This window comes from Betta splendens, chromosome 9, assembly GCF_900634795.4.
Source record: "Betta splendens chromosome 9, fBetSpl5.4, whole genome shotgun sequence".
NCBI lineage: Eukaryota > Metazoa > Chordata > Actinopteri > Anabantiformes > Osphronemidae > Betta > Betta splendens.
The window spans coordinates 29,869,202-29,895,856 of record NC_040889.2 but is presented as its reverse complement, the minus strand read 5'-3'; the positions used below and the strand labels follow the sequence as shown (position 1 = coordinate 29,895,856).

The 26,655-nt window shown below is 42.1% G+C and overlaps 3 protein-coding genes across 7 annotated transcripts in view; 1 reads left to right on the top strand and 2 right to left on the bottom strand.

Moving 5' to 3' along the window:
• prdm6 (PR domain containing 6) overlaps positions 1–26,655 on the top strand; it is a 159,162-nt gene that overhangs the window by 94,649 nt on the left and 37,858 nt on the right. For all 5 annotated transcript variants that reach the window (XM_055511576.1, XM_041072122.2, XM_055511577.1 and 2 more), the window contains exons 5-6: positions 4,584–4,711; positions 22,793–22,917. In XM_055511576.1, coding sequence (XP_055367551.1) covers positions 4,584–4,711; positions 22,793–22,917 — 253 coding nt within the window. The remainder of the gene's footprint in view (positions 1–4,583; positions 4,712–22,792; positions 22,918–26,655) is intronic.
• LOC114861705 (GTPase IMAP family member 8-like) lies at positions 4,911–9,568 on the bottom strand. Its single transcript, XM_055511574.1, has 4 exons — positions 9,492–9,568; positions 8,753–8,934; positions 8,033–8,081; positions 4,911–7,984 (listed from the first exon to the last, which is right to left on the bottom strand). The coding sequence occupies exons 1-4, from the start codon at positions 9,551–9,553 to the stop codon at positions 5,830–5,832; spliced, it is 2,448 nt and encodes an 815-aa protein (XP_055367549.1). The 5' UTR covers positions 9,554–9,568; the 3' UTR covers positions 4,911–5,829.
• Positions 10,855–12,613, bottom strand: LOC129604580 (GTPase IMAP family member 4-like). The gene is given in 2 exon segments (XM_055511581.1): positions 10,855–12,045; positions 12,048–12,613. Coding segments are annotated over 2 exon segments (669 nt in total). The 5' UTR covers positions 12,364–12,613; the 3' UTR covers positions 10,855–11,692.

Here is a 26,655-nt window from a genome sequence, read left to right as displayed (position 1 = left end):
TCTCATCCACTTTCCAAGCTCGGGTCCTCTACCAGAGGCCAGGGAGCTTGAGGGTTCTGCGCAGTATCCTTGCTGTTCCTAGGACTGCACTTTTCTGGACTGAGATTTCGGATGTTTTTCCAGGGATCTGTCATAGCCACTCCTCCAGTTTGGGGGTCACAGCCCCTAGTGCTCCGATCACCACAGGCACCACTGTGGCCTTCACCTTCCAAGCCTTCTCCAGTTCTTCTCTGAGCCCTTGGTATTTCTCTAGTTTCTCATGTTCCTTTTTCCTGATGTTGCCATCGCTTGGTATTGCCACATCCACCACTACGGCTTTCCTCTGCTCTTTATCCACCACCACAATGTCTGGTTGGTTCGCCATTACCATTCTGTCAGTCTGGATCTGGAAGTCCCACAGGATCTTGGCTCGCTCGTTCTCTACCACCTTGGGAGGTGTTTCCCACTTTGATCTTGGGGTTTCCAGTCCATACTCCGCGCAGATGTTCCTGTATACTATGCCAGCCACTTGGTTATGGCGTTCCATGTATGCTTTGCCTGCCAGCATCTTACACCCTGCAGTTATGTGCTGGACCGTCTCTGGGGCCTCTTTGCACAGTCTACACCTTGGGTCTTGTCTGGTGTGGTAGATCTGGGCCTCTATGGCTCTGGTGCTCAGGGCCTGCTCCTGTGCGGCCAGGATGAGTGCCTCTGTGCTGTCCTTCAGCCCAGCCCTTTCAAGCCATTGGTAGGATTTGTTGAGATCAGCCACTTCAGTTATGTTTCGGTGGTACATCCCGTGTAAGGGCTTGTCCTCCCATGATGGTCCTTCTTCCAGCATCTCATCCTCTGTGCTCCACTGCCTGAGACATTCACTCAGCACGTCATCTGTCGGGGCCTTATCCTTGATGTACTTATGGATCTTGGATGTTTCATCCCGGATAGTGGCTCTCACGCTCACTAGTCCTCGGCCTCCTTCCTTGCGGCTAGCGTACAGTCTCAGGGTGCTGGATTTGGGGTGGAACCCTCCATGCATGGTGAGGAGCTTTCGTGTCTTAACATCTGTGGTCTGTATCTCTTCCTTTGGCCACCTTATTATTCCCGCAGGGTATCTGATCACTGGCAGAGCGTAGCTGTTTATTGCCTGGGATTTGTTCTTGCCATTGAGCTGGCTTCTTAGGACTTGCCTTACTCGTTGGAGGTATTTGGCTGTTGCTGCATTCCTTGTTGCCTGTTCAAGGTTGCCGTTCGCCTGTGGTATTCCAAGGTACTTGTAGTTGTCCTCAATGTCTGCTATTGTTCCTTCTGGAAGTGAGACCCCTTCTGTGTGGATTACCTTGCCTCTCTTTGTCACCATCCTCCCACTTTTCTCGAGCCCGAATGACATCCCGATGTCTGAGCTGTAGATCCTGGTGGTGTGGATCAGCGAGTCGATGTCTCGCTCGTTCTTAGCATACAGCTTGATGTCGTCCATGTAGAGGAGGTGACTTATGGTGGCCCCGTTCCGGAGTCGGTATCCATAGCCAGTCTTGTTTATTATTTGGCTGAGGGGGTTCAGACCTATGCAGAACAGCAGTGGGGACAGTGCATCTCCTTGGTATATGCCACATTTGATGGATACTTGGGCAATTGGCTTCCCATTGGCTTCAAGTGTGGTTTTCCACAACCTCATCGAGTTTGCAATGAAGGCCCTTAGAGTTCTGTTGATGTTGTACAGCTCCAAGCATTCAGTGATCCATGTGTGTGGCATTGAGTCATAGGCTTTCTTGTAGTCGATCCAGGCTGTGCACAGGTTGGTGTGTCGCATTCTGCAGTCTTGGGCGACTGTTCTGTCTACCAGGAGTTGGTGTTTGGCTCCTCTGGTATCCTTACCAATGCCCTTCTGTGCTTTGCTCATGTATTGACTCATGTGCCCACTTATCTTAGCTGCAATGATGCCCGACATGAGCTTCCATGTTGTGGAGAGACAGGTTATTGGCCGGTAGTTGGATGGGACTGCACCCTTTGAGGGATCTTTCATTATCAGGATCGTTCGCCCTTTGGTTAGCCATTCAGGGTGAGTCCCATCCCTTAGCAGCTGGTTCATTTGTGCTGCCAGGCGCTCATGGATTGCAGTGAGCTTCTTTAGCCAGTAGGTGTGGATCATGTCAGGGCCAGGTGCTGTCCAGTTTTTCATACCTGAGACTCTATGTTGGATGTCTGCCACTGTGATAGTCACTGGATTCTGTTCAGGGAGGTTGCTGTGGTCTTCCCTCAGATCCACCAGCCACTGTGCATCACTGTTGTGTGATGCCTCCCTTTCCAATATACCCTTCCAGTACTGTTCAGTTTCCAGCCTTGGTGGGTCTGCTCTGCTGTTATTACCCTGCCATTGAGAGTACACTTTCGCAGGTTGTGTTGCGAACAGCCGGTTTATTCGTCTGGCTTCGTTATCTCTGGTGTATCTCTTTAGGCGGCTGGCCAAGGCTTGTAGCCTTTGCTTGGCAGTTTCGAGTGCTTCAGGTATGGTCATCTGGCTGTACCTCTTGGGCATTGGTCTTTTCATTGCACCTCTCTGGGCCTCTGTCATTTGGCTCACTTCCCTCCGAGCTGCCTTGATTTGTGCCTCCAACCTTCGTTTCCATGGTGGGTATTTTTTCTCATGGCTCCCATGGTTGCTCTTATAGCCAAGCACCTCTAGGATCACTGATGCTGAAGCGTATATCAGCTCATTGGTTTCTGTGATTGTTGTGGTAGGGATCGCTCTCAATGCTGCATTCACATCTTCCATGAGACTTTCTGATGGTACTTCACTTAGCCGTTGTAGTGGGTTGCCTGTTCAATCTCGCCATGATCTTATCTTTCAGGTCAGTCGCTGCCTCGCTCAGCGTATCTGTGCTTATTGGGGCTTCGTACCCAATTTCGGGTTGGGGAGATGGTGAAACCTCCCCTCTGACCTGGCGTCCTGGCTCCCCCTTGCCGTAGCATTTGTGTTGTATCTCGTCAATCTCAAGTTGTGATAGCAGTTGCCGTTTGTGGATGTTGGAACACTGAGCTACTAGTTGCTTCGCCGTCAGCCTTGAATGTGGGTTTCTCCGTTCCCATTCACTGCACATTCTTTGCATGTAACCCCTCTGACTAGGGTTACTTGAGTAGTAGCATTCCAACAGAGCCAAATTTCTCGCATCTCAGCCATTTCTTTCTTGTTCCAGTAGCCCACTTCTCGCCAAGGTGTTCTGGTTCCCCAACACCTGACGCAGACCTTGTTAGACCGGGCGACGTCTGAGCCGGTATCTCATGTGGTTCATTGTCTCTCATGATATGAGGTAGGCGGTAGCTTGAAGGGTCTTGCCCAAGGACCCACACTGGATGCCTATTCGCCCTAACGGGGATTCGAACCGGGAACCCCCCGACGAGGTGAATCGTTTTGGCGGAGCAATACCTGAGAGAAACGGTCGTTTTCTGCTTATTTCGCTTAACCTACTGAACTTAGGCCAGCGTTAAAGCAGTTGATGCAAGTCTTACAATGTTAAAAAATGTGTTTGTAAAGCGGAATGTTCCAGATGGAAATTGTGGCCCAGTATTTGTCATATGAAGACGGTGTTTTATAAGCGAACTCGGTTAATGGCGCTGACAGGTTACTAACAGATTAGCTTAGTTAACAGTTAGTCAGTTAGATGACACACAAAGGTAAAGACATTAAACTTTAAATACTAGTTGGATAAGTCCCAATTATGTTAGTTACCAACGTACTTAACTAATGTTATTCAAGAGGTGCTACAGTAGTGGCCGACTAGCTTAACCACGTGTAATGTGTCTGCAGCAATACTCGCACATGCTACTATAACTAGCTTATGAACTTGATGTTAGCTTTCCCTCTTAGCATTGATACAGAACAGGCCACATGCTAATTGTAGTATATGAGATAGTTCTGGTGAGTTTGTTCAAGATGAAGAGAAATGAGACAAAACTAACTATTTTGAACGTGTAACAGACTGGAAAGTTTGAAATTACACTTAGTATGTTTGTTTGAATGCAGGTGTTCACAGGTCTCCTGCTACTGGGACACAAATGAGTGCTGCTGGTAGAGAACTGGGTGAAGATGTGCAAGGACATTCTTCCTATAAAGCAAAAAAGAGCTTTCACCGTTGAGTTGATCTGGAGGCGTAATAGTGACTTACAATCTATGAAAACCTAAGTGAGTCTTTGTCGTTTCCACATACAGTTCAGTATGCGATCCAGACACCATATGCAGAACCAGGTCCAGATACTGGATCAGATTCCCAGACCATTTTTAATAAACATATCAACCAGGTCATTATGACTCTGGTTGATACAGTATGTACTCTCCTACACTGTCACACTGCAAGCGTGTTTTTAGCCTTTGTGAAGAGCCTCGACAACCTCTTTGCACATGCTACTAAAAACCTTGAAATAACCAATTGTTAACCAAGCAAATAATTAGTATGTTATACCACTTTAGTATGTTGGCCCATGTTGAATCACCTGCTACAAATATGGAGGAGACACATTGCACTGCACCCTGTGTGTGTTCAGGTGAACTGTAACAGTTCTCTCAGTTTCTACTGCTGTCATTTCTAAGCCTGTATATCTGTGTGTTCCAGATCTACGATGCAGAGGGGACGTTACAGCACTTTCTTGATGGTAATGATCCCAGTAAGTCCAGCTGGATGAGGTACATCCGCTGTGCCAGACATTGTGGGGAACAGAACATGATGGTGGTACAGTACAGGTAAGAACAAGTGCAGTGACTTTTTCTTGATCTTGTCTTTGTACTATGCATGAATAATTGCACACACGTAGAACACTCATTACTGTGAGCCCCAAGCTGAGTATTTGTTTTAGTCACTGGAAGTTGTTGTTTGCCAGTAATGTTAATGGCAGTGGATCTCTGCCATAGCCAGCAAGAACACAAAATATGAAACTAAAAGCAGACTTGACGTTTTTCTCTAATTGTGATAATATTTCTGTAAAGACAGTTTTTTGCAATTAAATTTGCTTATGTACGAAATTTAACGAAAACAATTGATATTGTTGATATGCATATGTTGATATACAACATATGCTGTATTCATATACTAGTAAGTATTACTGTTTTTTTGCATCAAAATAAGTTCCAGATTGATTAGACATATACAGTAAAATAGCTGTGAAATCTAATTATGATAAGTTAAAATAAATACACCCAGAAGTGTTACAGAAAGACATTTAAAATACATTAAATCATTAAAATATTCAGCTGTGTAAAATGTAGTATCTCATTTCTAATATTTTTAGTGGTTTTTGTATTGCATTCAATATTTTCATTATTTTTATTAACGAATATCTATTTTCATACTAGTTTTTAAGACTAGCTTGTATTTTACTCACCTCACTGTATTCATCTACTGTATAATCTGCAGCCAGTAATGAAATATAATCACTAAATACATAGACAATAAAAACTGTTCAAATGTAAAAGTGAAAATATGTGATTGCATAGCTACTACTTACACTTTGTGTAGAATAGGCAGAATTATAGGATTTTAATTTGTTCTACTTTTGCTATTATTTCTATTAATAAATAAAAATGGGATCATATTTATTATTAAGATGCAGTTATAGAGGTTTACATAGGACACAATCTACAGTACAGTAAGGTGCATTAAAGCTACCAGGAGAGTCACTGAGTGGTTATTGCTGTTATTTGAGCGTTGACAACCAGGACCTGCAGCACCTTCACACTATATGAAGCCTGAACATGCTGCTCCCATCCAGTCGGGCACGACGGAGCTGAGTCACGTCCCTCATCAGCATCATATCCTACATGACTCATTCGGTGTGTAGTGGTGTAAAGGTAGCTTACATATGTTATAAGATGCTGCAGGTCCTGTCTGCAGTGGCTTTCTTCACATGTTCCTGTATCCACATGTTGATTTCTTCCTCGTGCGCTCGCTGTAGTTCGTCCATGTCTTTGCTCTGTACGCAGAGATTCTGTTTAAGCTCATGCAACTCTTCTTCTTGTCTTCTCTTGAGCCTGTCGAAGTCTCTTTGATACGTTTTGTTCATGGTCAGCTGCTTTATTATTAGCTTATTGTTTTGTTGTTGCTTTTCCTTCATGTCCTCCTTTTCTTTTTCATGCTTCTCTACCAGAGCTGCAAAGTCACTTGTGTATTTTTGTCTAAACTCGTTGAATTCCTCTGCTTGCTTCCTGGCCTCCTTTTCACTTCTCTTCTGCATCTCTTTTACTGTCTTTTGAAAGTTTACTTGCAGTTCTTTCCATTCTCTTTCTTCTTTTTCTTTTCTGATTTGTTCCTCAACTTTTCTTTTCTCTTCATATTCCATTTGTTCTTTTTCATATTCTTTTCTGAGCTTTTGCAGTCGTGCTTGCTCCTGCTTCTGTTTCAGTTCATCCTCTTTCAATTGTTTCTCCCACCATTCTTTTCTCTCTTTCTCCCAAGTCTCTTGCTCTTTTTGAACTTCTTCTCTGATCTGTGTCAGTCTTTTGTTTGCATTTGCCTTTTTTTGTGATTCAGTTTTAATTTTCTTCTCCAAATCTGAAATCTTTTGCTCCCATTGCTGTCTCTGAAGTTCTTCGCGCCCTTTTCTCTCTCTTTCTTCCTCTGCTCTTTTTTGCTCAGTTTGTCCCTTTTTTATTTGCTCTTGTTTAATATTTTCCTCCAGATTCTTGAGTAAATTCTCTCTCTCTGCTCTTTCTTTCTCTGTTTTTTTCTTGTTTTCATGTATTGCTTCTTTATGTTTTCTTTCCAGCTCACTCCTCAGGCTATCTATTTCTTGACTCTTCTCCTTTAGTATCTTGCCCATTTCCTTCTGGATGGCAGCCTCAGCTTCTTTGAACATTGCTGAAGTGAAGTAGCAACCACCATTTTTTTTAACCATAGATTCAATCTTGGTCAGCAACTGACTAACTTGAGAATGTTTTTTTGGATCATTGTTGTTAAAAACCTGAAATCTTTCTCCACATTCAGATGTCAGTTTTTTGACAAAGTCGTCACTGTCTTCTTCTATGTAACTCTCTATTGTTTGATTTTTAAGGTCATCTCCTCTGGTGAATATTACAATTATGAATTCCTTTGACCTTTCTCCAAAGAAATTCTTGATCAGTTCCACAGTTTCTTTTTCCTCCTTTGTAAAGCGACCAATTGACAGGACCAGTAAGATGGCGTGAGGCCCAGGAGACAACAAGCTGATGCATTTCACAAGTTCCTGTTGAACTTCCCCATTGGACAGAGTTGTGTCGAACAACCCAGGGGTGTCGACCACAGCAACAGTCCGCCCATCAATCTTTCCTTCTTCCCTCCTGCAAAGCCTGGTCACTGACTTTATGCTGGCTTTGGACTGAAAGCTGTCTTTGCCCAGAATGGTGTTTGCGGTGGCACTCTTTCCGCTGCCTGTCTTGCCAATCAGCACTATCCTGAGGCACTCTCTGCTTTGGTTTTCAAAACCTTCTGTGTCTGGTGAAGATTTGTTCACGTATGTAGGCTTGGGCCGGACATGCACCTTTGGAAAGCTGCTGACCAAGTTCACGGGTGAGTTTGGTTTGTCATTTTTAGGTTCACTCGTTGGTTCGGGACCTTCAGTACAGTTCAAATGCCCCCCCCTGTTGTTGCTCACAATTTTTTCCATTTTTTCAACCAGGGTTTGGAGATCATGGTCGGAATGTTCCTTTCTATCAAAGTTAATTTGGTGCTGCCTTTGTCCACATTCTTGAATTATTTGATTTATTGCTGAATTTCTTCCTTCATGTGTTAAAATGACCATTGAGTATTTGAAGGCATCTGCACCAAACAAGCTTAGGATTGCCTGCAGTGTGTGTCTGTCGTCCTGAGTGAAGTCTGAAGGGTTCACTAACAGCAGAAGCACATTTGGTCCTGGGGGGCACTGAGCAACACACCCCCTCATCTCGTGTCTTTGTTTGTCCCCAGACAGAACGAAGACATCTGGGGTCATTGTAACAGTCACTGGCATTTTCCTCCACTCTCCCCTGACGCTGTATCTTCTTGTTAGTTTTTTATTAGTCTGTTTTTGTCTTGTAATGAAGTTGCATAGTGTTGTCTTCTCATCGCCATTCTTCCCCAACACCACAATCCTTAATTCAGATGCTGTAGAAAATAACCACGACATTAACTCCAATCACAATTTACTATATTATTTATAAAATGTAATATTTCTATTTGCAACCAAAATGTCAGACTAGCATTAAATACAGGCACATGCACATACATGTATGGACGTTTTTCAGACTCAAAATCCAATTCACGATACATTTGTCAATTAGCAATTCAATATTAAAAGTGGCAGTTCTATAGTTAAGTTAATTATATAAATAAAATATAAAAAAATGTAAAATATATATATTTATATGTATAAATAAAAACATAATAAATTGCATTTTGTATTGTCATGATTTTTTGTAGTCTTTATTCAAATGACAATGCACTTTGCAATTGACAATTTAATATGCTATTTGGTTATTTATTTAAAAATGCATTTTGCAAATGAAAATACAATATGCAATTTGAAAATGCATTCTGCAGCATCTTACTGGTTTAACTGGTTTCAAACAGGTATAGAAAGTGATAAGATGTACTGGATGCTCATTAAATCCGTTAACAAAACCCAGCAGAGCTCCATGAATTTACAATAAGGCAGAAAGAAGCTTTTGCGTCTGAAAAACTTTCATAACAATGTACTGATAGTTGACTTTGTTAATATTACACATTAGCATCTGATGCAAACGCACTACTTATAAAGTGCTGCTGTCTAAACTCACCACATATTGCTTTCACTGGTGCTGCCATATTTTTAGAGTTGTAGAAACTGGAGAAAACTGGCTGAGAAATAAACACAAAATATTGACACACATGCAAACCAAGATGTTGAGTGGTCAGCAATCGCGCAGTTGGTAGGAGGTGGTCCTCTACAGCTGGAGCTGGCACCTGTGCATGGCAGCTGCTGTAAGGGTGAATGAAGAGCTACTGTAAAGCGCTTTGGATCTCTGAAAGGGTGTATAAATGCGCTATATAGATGTGGACAATTTACCATTTAATGTTAGTAGTGGTGCAGTAATTAATTTCCTCACCAAACTCTGGTTTTAAACACAGTATATTCTTCTACCAGTGGTTTTCTGGTGCGTAAGCAGCTAGCTAAGCCTGTGGTTTGCTTGTGTTTGTGGCACAGCATAGCAGCTGTAGACGCTTTCATGACGTGTCACCACGATATACAAATACAAACAGCCAAAGTTCCACATGCCATTTTTACAGTGAGCTAATTCGACTGTCGCCTGCCATCATTCGCCTTCATACGTCTGTCTGTGCTGTACTAACAGTCACTCGAACAGAAACAGTGTTAGAGTAGAAACTAGTATCTGTTAATGGTTTAAAATGAGACATTTAACCACCTTAAAATTTCCCCTCAACGTGAAAATCAGTTTCACATTGCATTGGTTTTTGGATTCACGCAGTCTTAATACAGTATATTTGATTTGAATATAATTTCTTCAGAGTACTCACCGGGTGAAATTCTCACAGTCTCCTTTTTCTTCAAGCTCATAAAGGCAAGTAAGGCGTTTCATCGGAGTTAAGAGGCAGGGCTTTATTCTGGTTTGACAACAGTGAGCCTGAGGTTTACAAGTGACTCATCAGTTCACATTCCTTTGGTTGACCTCGATTCTCTCAACACTGATTTTGATAATCAAGACAAACTCAAGTCATATATTTTATCTTCATCTATTTTCCTTCTTTTCCTCTTTACTCATTTGTATACCAAGTCTGTGTAGTGCCACATTTATGTGTACTGTGTCACATAGTTCATTCTTTTTTGCCCTCTGATCTTTTCATACCTTCCCTTTTGTGATTATTAGTTTAAAGTCTAATGACATGAATGATACAATTCAGAGTAGAGATTTGCACAATTAACTGTTTAAGTTCAAACCGTTTCTAAAATGTTTTATGTGTACAGATGTTGATAAGGCTGAGGAAGTAAAACTGCATTGAAAATTAGACAAGATTTTAATGAATGAGATCTTCCTTTAAACATAGTGGTAGCTCAGTCATTTTTGACTGCAGATATTACTGTAAATGTTAACATGCATATGTTTTCTGGGTTCATTAGTCTACAAAGAACAAGTAACTAGTATGAATGGCAGCTGATGGAGTTCAATAAGTGGTTCATTAAAAGCGAAGGCCACCCTAAAATTAAAGAGCGTTTGGTGTAATCATCATGAGCATCCTATCAATCTTTGTCTGTAGAAAGGTTCCGCTCGTTCATTTCTCTTGTTTCTCAGTCAGCCTGTTAAAGTCTTTCTGATAAGTCTTGCTTCTTGTAAGTTGTGCAAGTATGAAGTCTTTCTGTTTTTGTTGCTTCTGCTTCAGTTCCTTCATTTCCCTTAGGCAGGGATGTCCAAAGTCCGGCCCGGGGGCCAATCACGGCCCGCGGTAAGATTTCATACGGCCCGCAACTTCGGTTGGTGACTGCGCTGTGGTTGTTGTAGCTGGAAATGGTTTATATGGTCGGAAAGACGAAAGTGTAAGCTTTCCAACGGTGTGCAGCTTGTGTCGCTGAGGTTTAGCAGCTGGGCTGTACACAGTCATAACTCACATGATGCCCTCAGGTGTCCCTCAAGAGGGACAGTAGAACTTAAACATCTTGAATAAGATTTGGATATAACTGTTGTTGTTGTGTACCTGTAAATGTGACAAACTATTACTCTGAAAGATCTTGTAAAAGATAAGAGTAAAATGTACTTGTTTTAAACTTTAATGATAAGAGACAACTTTGCATTACATATAACTCCTGTTTAAAATGTTCATGAGGCAAAGATATTTATCAAACTCATGTAAATTTAAGGTATTTCATACAGTTCAGTGTTCATTGTTATCAGACTCCCCAGATATGAATTAAAGGCAGAGTTGTTGTTTAAGAGTTGTTCACGTCTGCCTGAGCGGCTTATATTTGGTTACACTGCCATTTGAAAAATAAAGAGAATTGTGAAGATTAAAATTGTTTCATAATTGTGTACATTTGCATGGAACCTTTTTGGTTAAAAAACATCAGAAGGATCTACTGGCCCCCAGGCATCTTCACTTTATCAAATCTGGCCCTTTGTGCAAAAAGTTTGGAAACCCCTGCCCTTAGGCGTCTCTCTCAGTTATTCCAACCTCTGCATATACTGTTTGTGCTTGAACTCATTGGATTCCTCGACTTGCTTTCGTGCTTGCTCCTCATTTCTTCCAGTTGCTTTATGATGGTGTCTTGAAGTTCTTTCCTGTCTCTTAACTCTTGCTCCCGTCTGATTCCTTCGTCTTTGTTCCGTTTGCTTTCGTATTTTTCTTTTTCCAGCTCATATTCTTTTTTGAGATTTTTAAGTTGGCTTTGTTCCGTCTCTTGCTTCTGTTCATATTCCTGTTTTTGTTTCTCCCACCATTCTCTTCTTCCTTCTCCCAAGCCTCTTGCTCCTTTTTCATTTTGTCTATACTTCGTATTAATAGCATTCTGTCACCTAGAGATTTTTTCTCTGATTCATGTTTAAATTTGTTCTCCACCTCTTAAATTTTTTGTTTCCAATCATTTTACTTGAATTCCTCTTGCCTCTTTTTCTCCCGCTCCGCTTTCTTTTGTTTGTCTTTTTCTTTCTTCCTCTTCTCGCATTCCCTATTTAAACTGGCCTTTTTTTTCTTGAGCAGTTTGGCTCTTTTTGCTCTTTCTTGCTCTATCAATATTTTTTTTTCTGCTTGCAATTCTTCATCTCTTTTTCTTTCTCTGTCATGTTCCTCTGTGTTTCCTTTTGTATGACTTCCTCAGCTTCTTGGAACATCTCTAAAGTGTAGTATCCACCACCATTTTTCCTCACCATTGACTCCACCACGCTCAGCAGGTGTCTGACTTGAGAATGATTCTTCTGATCATTGTTATTGAAAACCTGGTATCTTCCTTCACATTTGATTGTGAGTGGTTTTACCAGGTCTTCACTGTCTTCTTCTATGTAACTGCCAGTTTGTGTTTTAAGGTCATCTCTTCTTGTAAATATAATAATGATGAAATGTTCAGACTTTTTCCAAAAAAACATTTTGTTAAGTTCACGGTTTCTTTTTCTTCCTGTGTGAAGCGACCGACTGGCAGCACCAGTAAGAACACATGCGATCCTGGAGACAACAGGTTGACGCATTTAACAAGCTCCCGTTTAACTCGTTCATTGGACAGAGACGTGTCAAACCAACCAGGGGTATCCACCACCGTGACTCGGCTCCCATCGATCTTTCCTGTTTCTTTTTGACATTCCTTTGTCACTGACATTTGACTGACTTTAGAGGGAAAGCATTCTCTGCCCAAAATGGTGTTTCCTGTGGCACTTTTTCCAAGACCAGTCTTCCCAGTTAACACCATCCTGATACAATCAAGACACGTTTACTTCCCCATTCTTCTTTACTTACTTGCTTAACCAACTCCCTGCTTTTTTATAATCTGACAGCTTTGTTAAAGAGTCCTTGCTTGTAACCCCTGCAGGCTTGAGGAATAAATGCAGGGTGAAGCTGCGGGATCCCGCATTAGACATTGTCTCCACTGTGTGCAACACCTTGAGAAACTTGCTGCTTGTCCTTGATGTTGCAGACAACATATTGCTTCCCACAGCTCCGCAGGTAATGTAAAAGTTATTGCTATTGTAGATGTTGGTTTTCCAAGCGTCTTAAAAGTATTGGATATTCTAAACTATTATAACTGTAGAAATACTTATAACTGTAGAAATACTTTTACGACTGCTGCACCTACCTGTGATTGTAGTGTTCCTTACTGCAGTTACATCATTTGTCCCACATGGCGCATAGCAGTATCATACATTCAGTCCGATAACTCCAATACGTAATATCCTCTGGTCTTTCACATTAGCAGGCTCCTACTGTATGTTAGACATCTGTGGATTGGTAAATTTACCTAAATTAATGCTGTCGTTAATACACACCACACTTCCTGGTAATTTGTGCAAGTATTATTTTAAATAATTCACCAGGTAAGAACCTGCATACATCCTCATTCTAAAAGCATAGACATCCAAAATCTTTTTAAGTAGGTGCTAGCCATGAATGAATGGGGAGGTCCCACACTGACAAAGGACAACTGAAGTCTCTTTGTGCCAGAAAGCATTTAGTGATGTCATCGGTTTGACTGTTTTTAACAACCTCCCTGCTGCTCATGAATTTACATAGTTTAGGCTTTGTTGAGTCTAGTTTTAGATAGAACAGTAAATCTGTGACTCTGGGTTTAGCCAGTATGTCCCACAGCCTGTGGTCTATGGTTTGCCTTAAAGTCAAATCCTCTCGCTGCTAGATAAAAAAGTGCAGTGCTTCAATTAGGACCATCAGTGCAGCATAATTCCATGTTATAAATGCACAGCCAGAACCCTGACAACTAAAACTGCAGGTGTGAGTGAATGTGGTTTACCGTCAAGGCTAAGAGAAGCTGGTGAAACCCGTTCACATCAGGGCGTAGCTGGACACCACTTATTAGAACATTTTTCTTATAATGGCATTTAGACTTCGGCACATTCTGTATAGCAAAGCCTTTAATTCATTTTTTTTCACTGTTTTTGGATTCTACCTGTTGAATGAGGCAGAATCTTTTTGCCACTGTTGCAATGTTCAAGTGGTGTTGGACATTACAGTGTTAAAAATTAATTAGTATTATTATTAAGTATTTAAGTTCCTCGTCAGGCAGACGAGACGAGCGTAGAGCCGTACCAGACGAAACAAGCGTAGAGCCGCACCAGGCAGACAAGACGAGCGTAGAGCTGTACCAGGCAGACGGGACGAGTGTGGAGCCGTACCAGACGAGACAAGACGAGCGTAGAGCCGCACCAGACGAGACGAGACAAGATGAGAGTAGGGCCGTACCAGGCAGACGGTGTCAAGCGCACACGGATGAGGACCCAAATGCACAGCACAACACAGCTTGACGGTGGTAAAAGGGGTCCATCCCACCCCACCTTACAGTCTCACTGTCTGCTCTCCGACCTTATCTATCTGTCCTGATGAACCCAAGAAAAAATTCCAGCAAGGTTTCCACTTGTACTGTGTGCCACTGTATGTGCGTGTTTTTTTATTGTTTGTACTGCAATTGTTTCCACTGTAGGACTAGCGCCGGGTAACCTGGCTGCTGATGGGAATTTCCCCACTGTGGGACTAATAAAGGCATTCTATTCTATTCTATTCTATTCTATTCTATTCTTCTGTTTCTTTCTTTGTGACTGACGATTGACTGAATGAGGGAAAGCATTCTCTGCCTAAAATGGTGTTTCCAGTGGCACTTCTTCCACAACCAGTGATCCCAATCAACACCATTCAGAGACATTCTTTACTTTTCTTCTACTTCCTTTCTCCTACTCCCTCTGCTGATATTTATAAGCTTCCTCCTATAATAAGGAACAATTTCGCATCAACCTTGTAGTTCAGGGTGTTGCCACGAGTTCCTCTGTGAAGCCTGTGGATGCTTTAGCTCTCATGTGTTCCACACCTGTCAAACTCTCAGAAATGTTCTGCTTTTTATTTTCGTAAAGACAATGCATCGTCATCTACAGCTTTCATAGAGCTTCAGGATATCCTTGTTTTTCTCAAGTAACCTCAAAACTGTTCGAGAATTTGGATTCGTCACCACAGCGAATAGAATCACAGTGACATCATTGACTCCATAGTTGAATGTTTTTTGAATGGTGTTAGACGCCTCCCTGTCTTCATCAGTGGGAGGATCCAATGGTAAAATCAGCATGAAAGCATGGCACACATTTGGACAGAGTGGAGCAGCATACAATAGCTTGTAGCTTGTGTTGCTAAAGCAGCGTGCTTCAGCAACACGGGGCTAAGCAGCTACTGTCGAGTTCCAAGGTTCTGTGTGGGCTAAAGACCTCTAAGGGTCAGACTCTACCGCTACTGTACAGTACAATCATGAGGTCCATCCACCGCCGCCCGCCCGGTGTTAATGGACCGTTAACGGGCTGTTACTGCACCATTAGCGCGCTGTTAGTTACAAGCTTCAGCCAAACAGCAACAAGCGGGATGCAGGATGTGACCTGTGTGGTGGAAATTTCCCATAAAGAGGCTGATGAAAGTGTTGTCTTTTGTGCAATTTATTATAAAAATAAGGAAAAATAAAAATAATGGGAAAGTGTTTGCCTGGGGCCAGAGCGGGTGACATTGAGTCTTATCTTAAGCTCCTGTCTAAGGATAAGCGTAAGTACGCATGGAGTTACAGTATGGAGCATGCCTTCAAACTGAGCCTCAAGCTGAATAGACAGGGAATAGACGTTGAGAGAGTGGACTCTTATAAGTACCTGGGTGTGCATCTAAAAAATAAACTGGACTGGACTCATAACACAGATGCACTGTACAGGAAGGGTCAGAGCAGACTCTACCTGCTGAGGAGAATAAGGGCGTTTGGAGTGAGGGGCCACTCCTGCAGACCTTCTATGACTCTGGTGGCATCAGCCATCCTGTACGGTGTGGTCTGCTTGAGCTGCAGCAGACTGCTACACACTGCTGTTGTGTGTAGCACAAAAAAGTAATTTCCCCACACTGAGACTATTAAAGTTTTTTTATCTTAAAAACTAACATTGAGTCGGTGTGTTCGTTTGCCAAAACAATGTCGGACTCCGAAGTTTTCTCTGGACCCCTCCCCAATGTGACCAGCGATGACATGTATAGACATGTATGCTTGGAGCACTTTTTGGGGAAAACCTGGGCTGATTAGAAGAGACGGCGTCCATCCCACGTTGAACGGAGCCTCTCTGCTCTCTAGTAACATGGCCATGTTGCTTAGTCCCCCCACTGCTTGACAACTCAGAGTGGAGCCCAGGACGCAGAGTCGCAGTCTTACACGCCTCTCTGCATGTTCTCTACAGCCGCGACCCACTCTTAGTCTTAGTTATCGCATAGAGACTGTGTCTGCTTCTCGACCACCTAAACTATACAAGTCACAAACAAATCAAAGAGGAGTGACTTACCAGAATTTAATAAACATCAAAACAGTTCCTCTTACGGAACAAAGTAACAGTAAGCTAATAAAGTGTGGTTTATTAAATATCAGATCTCTCTCATCTAAATCCTTGTTAATAAATGACTTGATAAGTGATGTTATGGCAAAAATTGTCTCTTCCTTATTTTTATGTCTCTTCCTTATTTCTATGCAGTTATTATACGAGTTATGACTTATGTTCTGCAATTAATATCTTATGTTTTGTCTTACTGTATGCATTTGACATTTCACCTAGATTGTTCAATGGTTGTCTCTGCCTGATAGACTCTCAACTCTAGCTCCCAAACCCAAGGTCGGGGAGTTGTGTCTCTGTCTGTTGAGACTTGGTGCTCCTTTCTCACAGATAGTTGGACGTCAGCGATGCAGGTGTGAGAAAGCAAAAATCTTCACACACACTGCGATAGGGAGGAGATGGTGCATGTAATTTGATTGGGTTGGAAAGACATTCCACCTTAGTCGGACAGAGAAGCTAAAAGGCAGAAGCAACTTGAGGATCGTGGGCTCTTTGCATCACACCTCCGTGGTGTGTGCACTGATCTCCCCAGCTGGTTTTTGGTTTGTTGATGTGCACGATCAACATCCATGCTTTTTATTTGCTTTCCCCATTATTTTTATTTTCTTTATTATTTCAATAAATCGCACAAAAGGACAACTCTCTCTCATCTACTTCTTTATGGAAAATTTCCACCACAAGTGACCATCACATAGATCTGTTCTGTCTCACTGAAACCTGGCTGCAGCAGGATAAATGTGTTAGTTTAAATGAGTCGACTCCAATGAGTCACATCAACTATCATGTTCCTAGAAGTACAGGTAGAGGTGGAGGAGTAGCAGCAATTTATAACTCAGATTTATTAATTAATCCTAAACCTAAACATAGTTATAACTCATTTGAGAGCCTCACTCTGAGCCTTTCTCACCCAGACTCTAAAACTCAGAAACCAGTTGTGTTTTGTATTGTTTACCGTCCTCCTGCTCCATATTCGGAGTTCTTAACTGAATTCTCTGAATTCTTATCTGACTTAGTTCTTAGCACAGATAAAGTCATTGTAGTGGGAGACTTTAACATCATGTAGATGTTGACAGCAACTGTCTCAGCACTGCTTTTAACTCCTTAATAGACACTATTGATTTTACTCAGCATCTTGTCCTGACATATGGGGTTCAAATTGATAATTTAATAGTTCTTCCCCAAAACCCTCTGTTATCTGACCATTTCTTATTAACTTTTGAATTTAGCATAATTGACCTTACAGCAGCTGGAAAGAAATCTTACTGTAGCAGATGTTTATCTGACAACGCTGTTGCCAGATTCAAGCAGATGATTCCATCATCTTTTGCCTCATTGTCTTGTAGCTACAAATAGGAGAACAGTCACCTTAATCCTTATGAACAGGTTGACTGTCTTGTAGATGGTGCTGCAGCTTCTCTACGTACAATGTTAGACACAGTGGCTCCTCTGAAGAAGAAGACAGTGAATCAGAGGAGGTTAGCTCCGTGGTATAACTCAGAGATCCGCAGCCTAAAGCACAGGACCAGACAACTAGAAAGACAGTGGCGTTCCAACAAAATAAATGTAAACTGCATAGCATGGAAGGACAGTCTAATAATATATAGAAAAGCACTTTGTGCTGCTAGAAAAACATATTATTCCTTCTTAATTGAGGAAAACAAAAACAACCCAGGTTTCTTTTCAGAAACTGTAGCCAGGCTGACTAAGAGTCATAGCTGTGTTGAGTCTACTGTTCCCTTAAATCTCAGCAGCAGTGACAGTAGTTCATGAACTACTTTACTAATAAAATTATAACCATTAAAGAAAAAAATTCAGCAGCGACTAACCTCCAAATAACAGAAAGCTCTGTCTAAATCCAACAACTCTAATAAATGTACCAAATCCTCTGTCTTCCCTAGACAGCATTTTCCCCATAACTCATATGGAGTTAAGTTTAATAATTAATTATAGGCCTGTTTCAAATTTACCCTTTATTTCTAAGATTCTTGGAAAAATTTGCGTCTAAACAATTATCTGACCACCTGAATAGGAATAACCTGTACAAAGATTTTCAGTCAGGATTTGGAAACCATCATAGCACAGAAACAGCTCTGGTTACAGTCAATGATGATCTTCTATTAGCTTCAGACAATTGTCTAGTTTCTGCCCTAGTCCTGTTGCATGGATGAGATAACATTAGCTTCAGATTCTACTGTGAGGAACCTTGGTGTCATCTTTGACCAGGATCTCTCTTTTAAATCATACATTAAACAAATCTTCAGAACCGCCTACTTTCACCTTCTCTCAGAGCGATGCAGAGAAACTGATTCATGCATTTGTTACCTCTAGGCTGGACTACTGTAAATCCTTACTCATAGGATGTCCTAACAGCGACCTAAAAGCCTACATCTTATTCAAAATGCTGCAGCCAGAGTTCTGATACTGTAGGACTTAGAAAGAGAGATTACATTTCTTCTACATTAGCTTCTCTGCACTGGCTGCCTGTAAAATGTAGGATAGAATTTAAACCTCTCCTACTCACCTACAAAGCACTTAATAATAAAGGTCCTTCTTATCTTAAAGACCTCATAGTTTTTTATGCTCCCAGCAGAACACATTGTTCTCAGTTCTGCTGGGCTACTTGTGGTTCCTAGATTCTTTAAATGTAGAACAGGAGGCAGAGCTTTTAGCTACCAAGCTCCTCTCCTCTGGAACCAGGTCCCTCTTCAGGTTCGAGAAGTTGTTCTATGTTTAACTAACCTTGTCTCTTTCTCTCTAGTAGTTGTGCTTCTCTCCCGCTCTCTCTTCCCTCCACTTGGTCCTCACCTACAGGTATCAGAGCAATGTTTCTGTGATGGGCAGCTGTGGGTCCAACCATCCTGCCTGTGTCCAGTCCCTGCTCCAACCATCCTGCCTGTACTCTATTATTGCTGATTGTCATTGCTGTGCTTTTCTCTCTCTCTCTCCTCTCACCCCAACCGGTCGAGGCAGATGGCCGCCCACATCCAGCCTGGTTCTGCTGGAGGTTTCTTCCTCGTTAGAGAGGGAGTTGTCTCAGGCAGAGACAACCATTGAACAATCTAAGTGAAACGCCACAGATACATAAGCTATTATTTGCAGAACATAAATCATAAATTATATGACAACCACATAGAGTTTGAAAGAAACAATCCATCAGATTACACCTGCGCGCTTGCAGAAGGTGTGGCGATCACCTTCTACCAGGGGGTGGAAATTTTTGAGAGCACTGTGGACGGTCGACAGTGTCAGGGTTCGTTCGGATGAGGACCCACATGCACAGCACAGTACAAGGTTTTATCAGGCGTTGAATCGTGGTCGGGCAGGCAAGGTCGGTAACAGGCGGGTACAACACCAAGGCAGACAGAACAGGCAGGGATTAGGCAAGCTCAGAATCAGCAGTCCAGAAACAAGATACGTAAAACACGGCCGGACAGAATCAAAGAAACTGGGAACTATGACGGGTACACACAAACGACGATCTGGCGGGGAACTGAGGACACAGGTGGTGGTTAAATACAACGTGACTTGATTACTGATACTAAACAGGTGTGTGTAATGAAGACCGGTACTGACAGGGAACAGCTGTGACAACGGGTAAACAGGAAGTAAAGCAGGAACAGAAACAGAAACCGGGAGTGCTACCAAAATAAAACCGGAAATGGAAACTGGAACCAAAATAAAACAAGGAACAGAGCCAGAACCTGACAGACAGGGCTAAAATGAAAAGTTACAGAGTCCTTATTTAGCATGAAAAAAGCATGTGTGCCAGTCATACGGTGTCAACTGTACCTTTTAGTGCAGCTCAGACACTATACCAGGTCTGGATAGAGTTTAATTCTCTTAAAGCTTTCAAAATGAAATACTGTATTTACACTAATATGTAGAAGAGTCTGCGATGGACTGGCGACCCGTCCAGGGTGTACCCTGCCTCTCGCCCATAGCCAGCTGGGTTAGGCTCCAGCACCCCCGTGACCCCGCATTAGGGAGTAAGCGGTTAAGAAAATGGATGGATGGATGGATAGTTTTTTAATGGCAACTGTCTGTGTTTGTTTCTCAGCCTACAGCTCTCCTAGAAGTGTTTTAACCCTCGAATTTCATCTACCTATCTATCTAGAAATACAATGAACATTGTTGCTGGCTGGCAACTGCCATTTCTTACATCACTTACCTTAAACTGCTGCTCTTTTATTGTAGTGTTGTTATAGTTTTTAAATCATCCATTTCGTTAACTAAAGTGCAAACTAATATTTTGCTGTCCCTCAAATTGCCAGGTCCATCAGATCACCTGCAGATGATATAGTTCATAGTTTATAGTTTTGATATAGTCGAAGATTGTTGGATTCAATTGTGTTGCCTTTTGTGTTTTCTCTCTTCCTCACCAGATGGTTAGACTGTTTGTGCATAGTGTACTGTAGCTCCAGCTCCACAGTAAACAGCAGCATAATGTAGAACAATAGTGTAAAGGCAGGACTTTTACAGGCTGTTAAAATAAACTTTGTAGCTGTTGCTTGAGTCTGACAAATGATGTTCTAAATTTAGCATCTATCCATCAATGCATGGGTTCAGGTAGGTGGGACTTTCCAAAGGAAATTTTCAGTTTTGGATTTGGATCTCCCCTTATGACAGTAACAAGGGAGAGCATGCGTGGCTTTCCATCAAGGGTCACGTGATATTACTTTTGTCTGAAATGTTTGAACTTTACATCGAAGGCTCTTGCTGCCGGTTGCGCAGTCAACATGTTTATATGCATGTGGGCATATACTGTAATTACCTTCTTGGCTGCCAGATTTGCACATGTTCATATGGAGCAGCCAGCGTTATTATTTAAAGGCTACTCATGAAGCTATTTTTGCTTTCTCTGCAAACAGAAGTCATAAGTAACACCAGCGAGCTGAACATACTGAGCCCCGCTGATCTGCCAGAAGCATTTTAAAGTTTGCCACAGGGCTGGACGGCAGCAGGGGTCTTTATGTTTCATACCTCAGTGTCTGTTGGATGTGTTTGATTTATATCACAGCCCCTCCTGAATGTAGCAGCCTGTATGTACTGTAATAAACATGTACATTTGTTTTAAATACATCAAACACACCACATGATTGTAAGTCTTTCTTTTTACTTTGGGAGGTCATTTGGTTTGTTTGATTTATAGCCTGGTGCTTCCTCACTGTTTTCACATGGGTCCAAAGCACCCCACCCTTCTCACTGGGAGGCTTTAATAAAACTCATTTGAACCCAGATCTGCATCAGCCTCACTTCATCTTCTCTATATGTACTAAGGGCTCCTTACAACATTTATCAGTGCTGTGCATGGTTTATTAGTGCCTAAGTAGTTGCTTAGTGTTATAATTTTTTTGGGCTTAGATTTTGGAGAATTTAGATGCAATGCTGCCTTCATCAATTCATTTCAGAAGCAAGGTTTAACACATGTTTCATTAGTTTTCACACATTATTTCACAATCAGAATCTCATTTATTGCCATGTACAGTGCAGGATCAAGTGGTGATTTGGTTCTGTGTTATGACAGTTATTTATTTATTTATTTAACTTAATTTTCACAGTATCTTTGGTTTTGTTAAAACGTAAAAATCTCATCTTTTTTAAATTTTATTCTTTATATTTTCGTTTGGTGTTCCATTAAATAACATTTCCCTTTCTCTCTCTTTTAATTTTCTTTTTGTGTCTCTTCCATTTTTCTTACTTTTTCTCTTTTTCTACTTTAATTATTTATCCTCCTCAAATTTGCTGAGTTTTTTTCTCCCTTGCAGGTTCCTTTTACAGAAAAAATAAGGTTGTCTAAACTGCGAGTGTAATGTCTGTCTGCAGAAAGATGTCCCCTCCTGCCTCAGAAGGGCTTCTCTGGGATTTTGTATCCTGAGTAGAGATTTATTGAATCAAATGTTATTTTAAAGTCAAACTAAATGAGTTACATGTTTCTGGTACAAAAATGTTGTGTTAAATTATGTTAATAATAGGAAGTGGGCACAGTTTATATTGGATATTTCTTGTTTTCATCTGAAGTCGTTGTCAAAAGCTGTTTGCGAAAAGTAATCTATTATCTGGCTTGAAGGCACTTTGGCAGAAAAACACTGTGGTGTATAGGAGTTGAACCTGTGACCTTTTTGTTATAATCTCATGTGTCTGACACACTGCTGCCCTGGTGGAAAGAAATGTGTGGGAAAGTGTTCTAAAATAGTTTGGGCTGGATGTAAACGCGCAGTTACAGATGTGGAGGTTGCTCGTGATGTTTTTGGTTGGACGAGGTGTTGTTTTAACGATGGTGTGACCAATAAAGCGTCAACTTACTGGCGAAGTGCTTGAGCAAACCCGAGGCCATTAATTGTGCTGAGGAGAGTCAGAGACACCAGATATTTCCCATAAATCATTAGGGTTTGGTCAGATGTGAAACTGAGCGCTTATCGGATGGGAGGCATTTCCAAAACCTGGACAGAGTCACTGACTCTGTGTCACCAGCTGCTTTGTCAGTTGTGGCTGGTTGAAACTAAGTATTTTGTCTTTTTTCTGTCCACTTGTCCTTTTCTCTCTTAATTAGTTATTTCCATCTTTCACTGGCTAAAATATAGTCAATTGTGCTTCTTATTTTTAATAATACATTTTATTTGTCTTATTTTGTTTTCTTGATCCTGTGAACAGCTGTGATGAATTTACATCACTCATTTCTTTCCAGCTTCTTCATGCAGAGTTTACATTTTTTGTTCATATTTATCAAAAAGATGCATCCAGTGTAGTCATTTTAAATGGAACCTGTCTGTTTGATTGCAGGTCCTGCATCTTCTACAGAGCATGCATGGACATTCCCAGAGGAACAGAGCTCCTGGTTTGGTACAATGACTCCTACACTTCCTTCTTTGGCATCCCGTTGCAGTGCATTGCTCAGGATGAAAATCGTAAGAAGCCGCTTCTTTAATTTTAATTTATTATTTATTTATTTATTTATTTTTGGTTTGCATGTGAGTCATCGGCAGTAATGAGCCGTGTAGTGAACCATATACATTATTTGAATTTGGAATTTGTAAAAGTGTTAAAGCAAAGAAAGGTCATCTTTAAAAAAGGTGGGAGCTTGGTAAAACAACCAGCCAGATGCTAATTGGTAAATGCCACAGACGTCCAAACATTTACCGACCCTCCCTGCTTTGCATCTGGCACGGTTGCAGAAAAGAAAACAGCGGTTTTGCTTGGATGTAGCTTTAATTTGATTATAGTCTCGTCCTCCAAGCCAAGCTGCAGACGCAGGCTTTTACAGGCTTGATTTCTATCTGATTTATTTGTCTGGTGAACCGATCCAGTCAAAACAAGATGAGGCAATGTTTCGTATGTTTAGACGTTGACATTGTGGGGTGTGTTGACATCCTCGCTGCTATGAATGGATGCCTGAAAACGTCTGCTTCAAAAGAAGCGTCTCCTAATTTACTGTGATCACGTTTGTGAATCATGTCACAAAGGTGTGAGTGACTTTAGGTTCAGGTGACAGACAACTCGACCCGTGTGTCCCCACCTGACTAGAAACAAGACACATTTTAGTAAAGAATCTGTTGTTTCGTTTTTTCCGTTGTGACCGTTTTCTTTTTATTTTCTCCAGCCCTTTGTCCGTTTCTCTCTCAGTTTCACCTCATCCCATCGTCTCTTCTTCTCTGTAACTCATTTAGATCTGTTTACATCTCTGTTAGTTTTCTGCTCAGCCAGTCTGTTTACATCTTTTCCATTCAAAGGGTTTTTCTGTGGGTTTGACAGGACAACTCCCTCTAGGGAGAATTAAAACATTGGACATTTGTTCTTACACAGTTAAAGAGCATGGAACAAAACATGAAGGAGTTTTAATCAGTGGAATCTAAAACGAAATGAATTGAATTAGAAAATGACAATGTTTATCTCAGCACATGCACACACACTGGTACTACATTTTAGAAGCCTTGCTTTGCCAATTTAATACACACAAAATACATGTTCAGCAAATGAATGCTTACATTTCTAGAATCCATGACCACCAGCGTATTCAGCTGTCAGTGGGAGCGTTGACCTTGCTTTTGCATCGTTTCTGCTTTGTTTGCACTCGTCATATCCAACATTTCAGTTGATTCAGCATGTTTAGTGTATATGTGGTAGCTGGTTGTTGTGGACAGTGTGTTCATGTCGCCCACACGAGGGAGACGTGAATCAACAGGGTGTTGTGCTTTTGTTGCTGCTACTTAAATGAACAGAATGTCATCAGTTTAAGACTTTTTAACATAAGACATGAACATTTACACAATTTAAATACAAACATATTGAAGCCTAACTGTACAGCAGAGAAAACATACACACCCTCTAAACACACTATCACAGACACACACCCTGTGGTTATTTACTCATGCATGTTCCATCCAATCACAGGCTCTCGTTTTGATGCTCTGCAGCCTGTCCACCGCCTAACAGCAACAATGTGTGCGCTGACTGTACAGCAGACCTGTCTCTCCTCTCCTCTCCTGCGGTGCATGCTGGGAGCGTGGTGAGAGCGCGAGTGTTCGAACAGGTGTGGAGTGTGTGGAGTTGGTGAATGAGATCGGGACATTTCTGGATACTTTTCCATGTTTCTTTCTTCGGTGACAAGGTAATTAAACTTGTTTCTAACTTGTTTGAGGATCAGGTGTGAGCGGTAGTCGGCTGTTTGCAGGTGGTCATGGCGGCCCTCCCAGGGGAGGGATCGCCTCCCCTGTCGCTGAAACACGGGCTTCGCGTTGCGGCTAATCCCACATACACGGTGGAACAAGTTCTCCTGGCGATCGGAGAACAGGTTGGCTTTGCTAATATCATGTATGGATCACGGATGAGCAGAGCGGTGGTGGCGTTTATCAGGGAGGAGCGGATGGTGCACCAACTGGTGGAGAGTGGCGTTGTGCTCGGCGATGAGTTCGTTAGCGTGTCGCCGCTTTTTGCACCGGCCACTAGAGTCACCGTATCAGGTGTTCCCCCGTTCGTTCCCGACGAACTGCTGGAGAAGGAACTCCTTCGGTTTGGGAAGTGCCCCAGCAAGTTCAGAGTGGTTCGGCTAGGATGCAAGGACGATAGGCTGCAGCACGTCCAGTTGCTGCGGAGACAGGCGCTCATGTACCTGACCGAGCCCGGACAAAACCTGGACGTGTCGTTCAGAGTCACGTTTGGCGGAGCTTTTTATACGGTCTATCGTATAAAATTCATTTCATTTCGAAATGAATAAAACTGTATAAAGTATTCTTAAACGACCCAAATAGCCATGGCTAAATTTGGGTCGGAATACGGGATTCACTGCTTCTTTCTGTTCCCTCTGTTTCTGTTTTTTCCTACTCTTCATGGAGAGGCTGAGGATTGGAACACTCAACATTAATGGAGGGAGGGACAGGGAGAGGCGGGCCACGGTTTTTGAGCTAATCAAGGCCAAAAGCATAGATGTGCTCTTTTAACAAGAGACACACAGCACAACTGAAAATGAAACTGATTGGGCAGCTGAGTGGAAAGGGCAGGTTTTCCTGAGCCATGGCTCCAATCTAAGTGCAGGGGTGGCTATCCTTTTTTCTCCATTTGTAAAATTAACAGAGGTGGGAATACGTGAGGTCGAGTCTGGCAGGGTTCAGGTAGTGGAGGCAAAAATTAGAGGGTTATCTTTTAGGTTTATAAATGTTTATTCACATAATTCCGGTTCACGCAGGTTGGAGCAGTTTCGGAAGCTGCGTGACACCCTGAAGCAGGTAGATGGCAGTTCTATAGTCATTTTAGGGGGCGATTGGAACTATACCACACAACCTCAGGTGGATAGGAATACGGGGGAACCACCAGGGTTTTCTAACCACCATTTGATGACAACAGACCTGTCGCTGGTTGCACAATGTCAGCGATGTCCTTATTGGCAGTTCGATGTTAAGTTAGTACATGATAAAGTCTTTTGTGAAGCTTTTGCTGAGTTTTGGAGTCAGTGGAAGCTGAGGAGGGGAGATTTTGAGAATCTGGGCCTATGGTGGGGGGTTTGGGAAGTCTCAGATCAAAACCTTTTGTGAACAATATATGAGGCATACTTCAAATCTAGAAAGAAACTACATAAACAAGTTGGAGAAGGAGATAAGGGTGTTGGAGGAAGAGTTAATAGATGGGGCGGGAGAAAACAGCAAAACTTTGAGGACCACGAAAGACCTATTAAGCCAGTTTATGAATGAAAAAGCTAAGAGGGCTTTAATAAGGAATAGAATTTTAACTATTAGAGATATGGATGCCCCGACAGCTTTTTTCTTTAATCTGGAAAAGAAAGTGCGGGAGGAAAATGTGATGAAACATCTAAAACTACAGAATGGATCAATAACTACAGAGCCTGCCATGATGAGAAGAACCGCCATTGACTTCTACACGGAGCTGTTCGGGGCGGGCAGTTGCAGATCGGACTGTGCAAAGGCGCTCCAGGAGGGACTGCCAAAGCTGACAGAGAGCCAGTCTTCCGTGCTGGAGCAAGGAATCTCGTTGGATGAGATGGCTAAAGCAGTGCAACAGCTAGGCAGCGGTCGATCAGCGGGGATAGATGGTCTCCCTGCGGAGTTCTTCAAGTGCTTTTGGGATTTTTTGGGAATAGACTTGGTTGAAGTCTTTGCAGACTGCATGGTTTCGGGGAGGTTGCCGACCAGTTG

Coding starts and splice junctions, on each gene's coding strand:
- LOC114861705 (XM_055511574.1), bottom strand. CDS start 9,553: ATGAAACGCCTTACTTGCCTTTATGAGCTTGAAGAAAAAGGAGACTGT. Junction 8,935..9,491: donor GACTGTGAGAATTTCACCCG/GTGAGTACTCTG, acceptor TCACCCTTACAG/CAGCTGCCATGCACAGGTGC. Junction 7,985..8,032: donor AAGAATGGCGATGAGAAGAC/AACACTATGCAA, acceptor TAATAAAAAACT/AACAAGAAGATACAGCGTCA.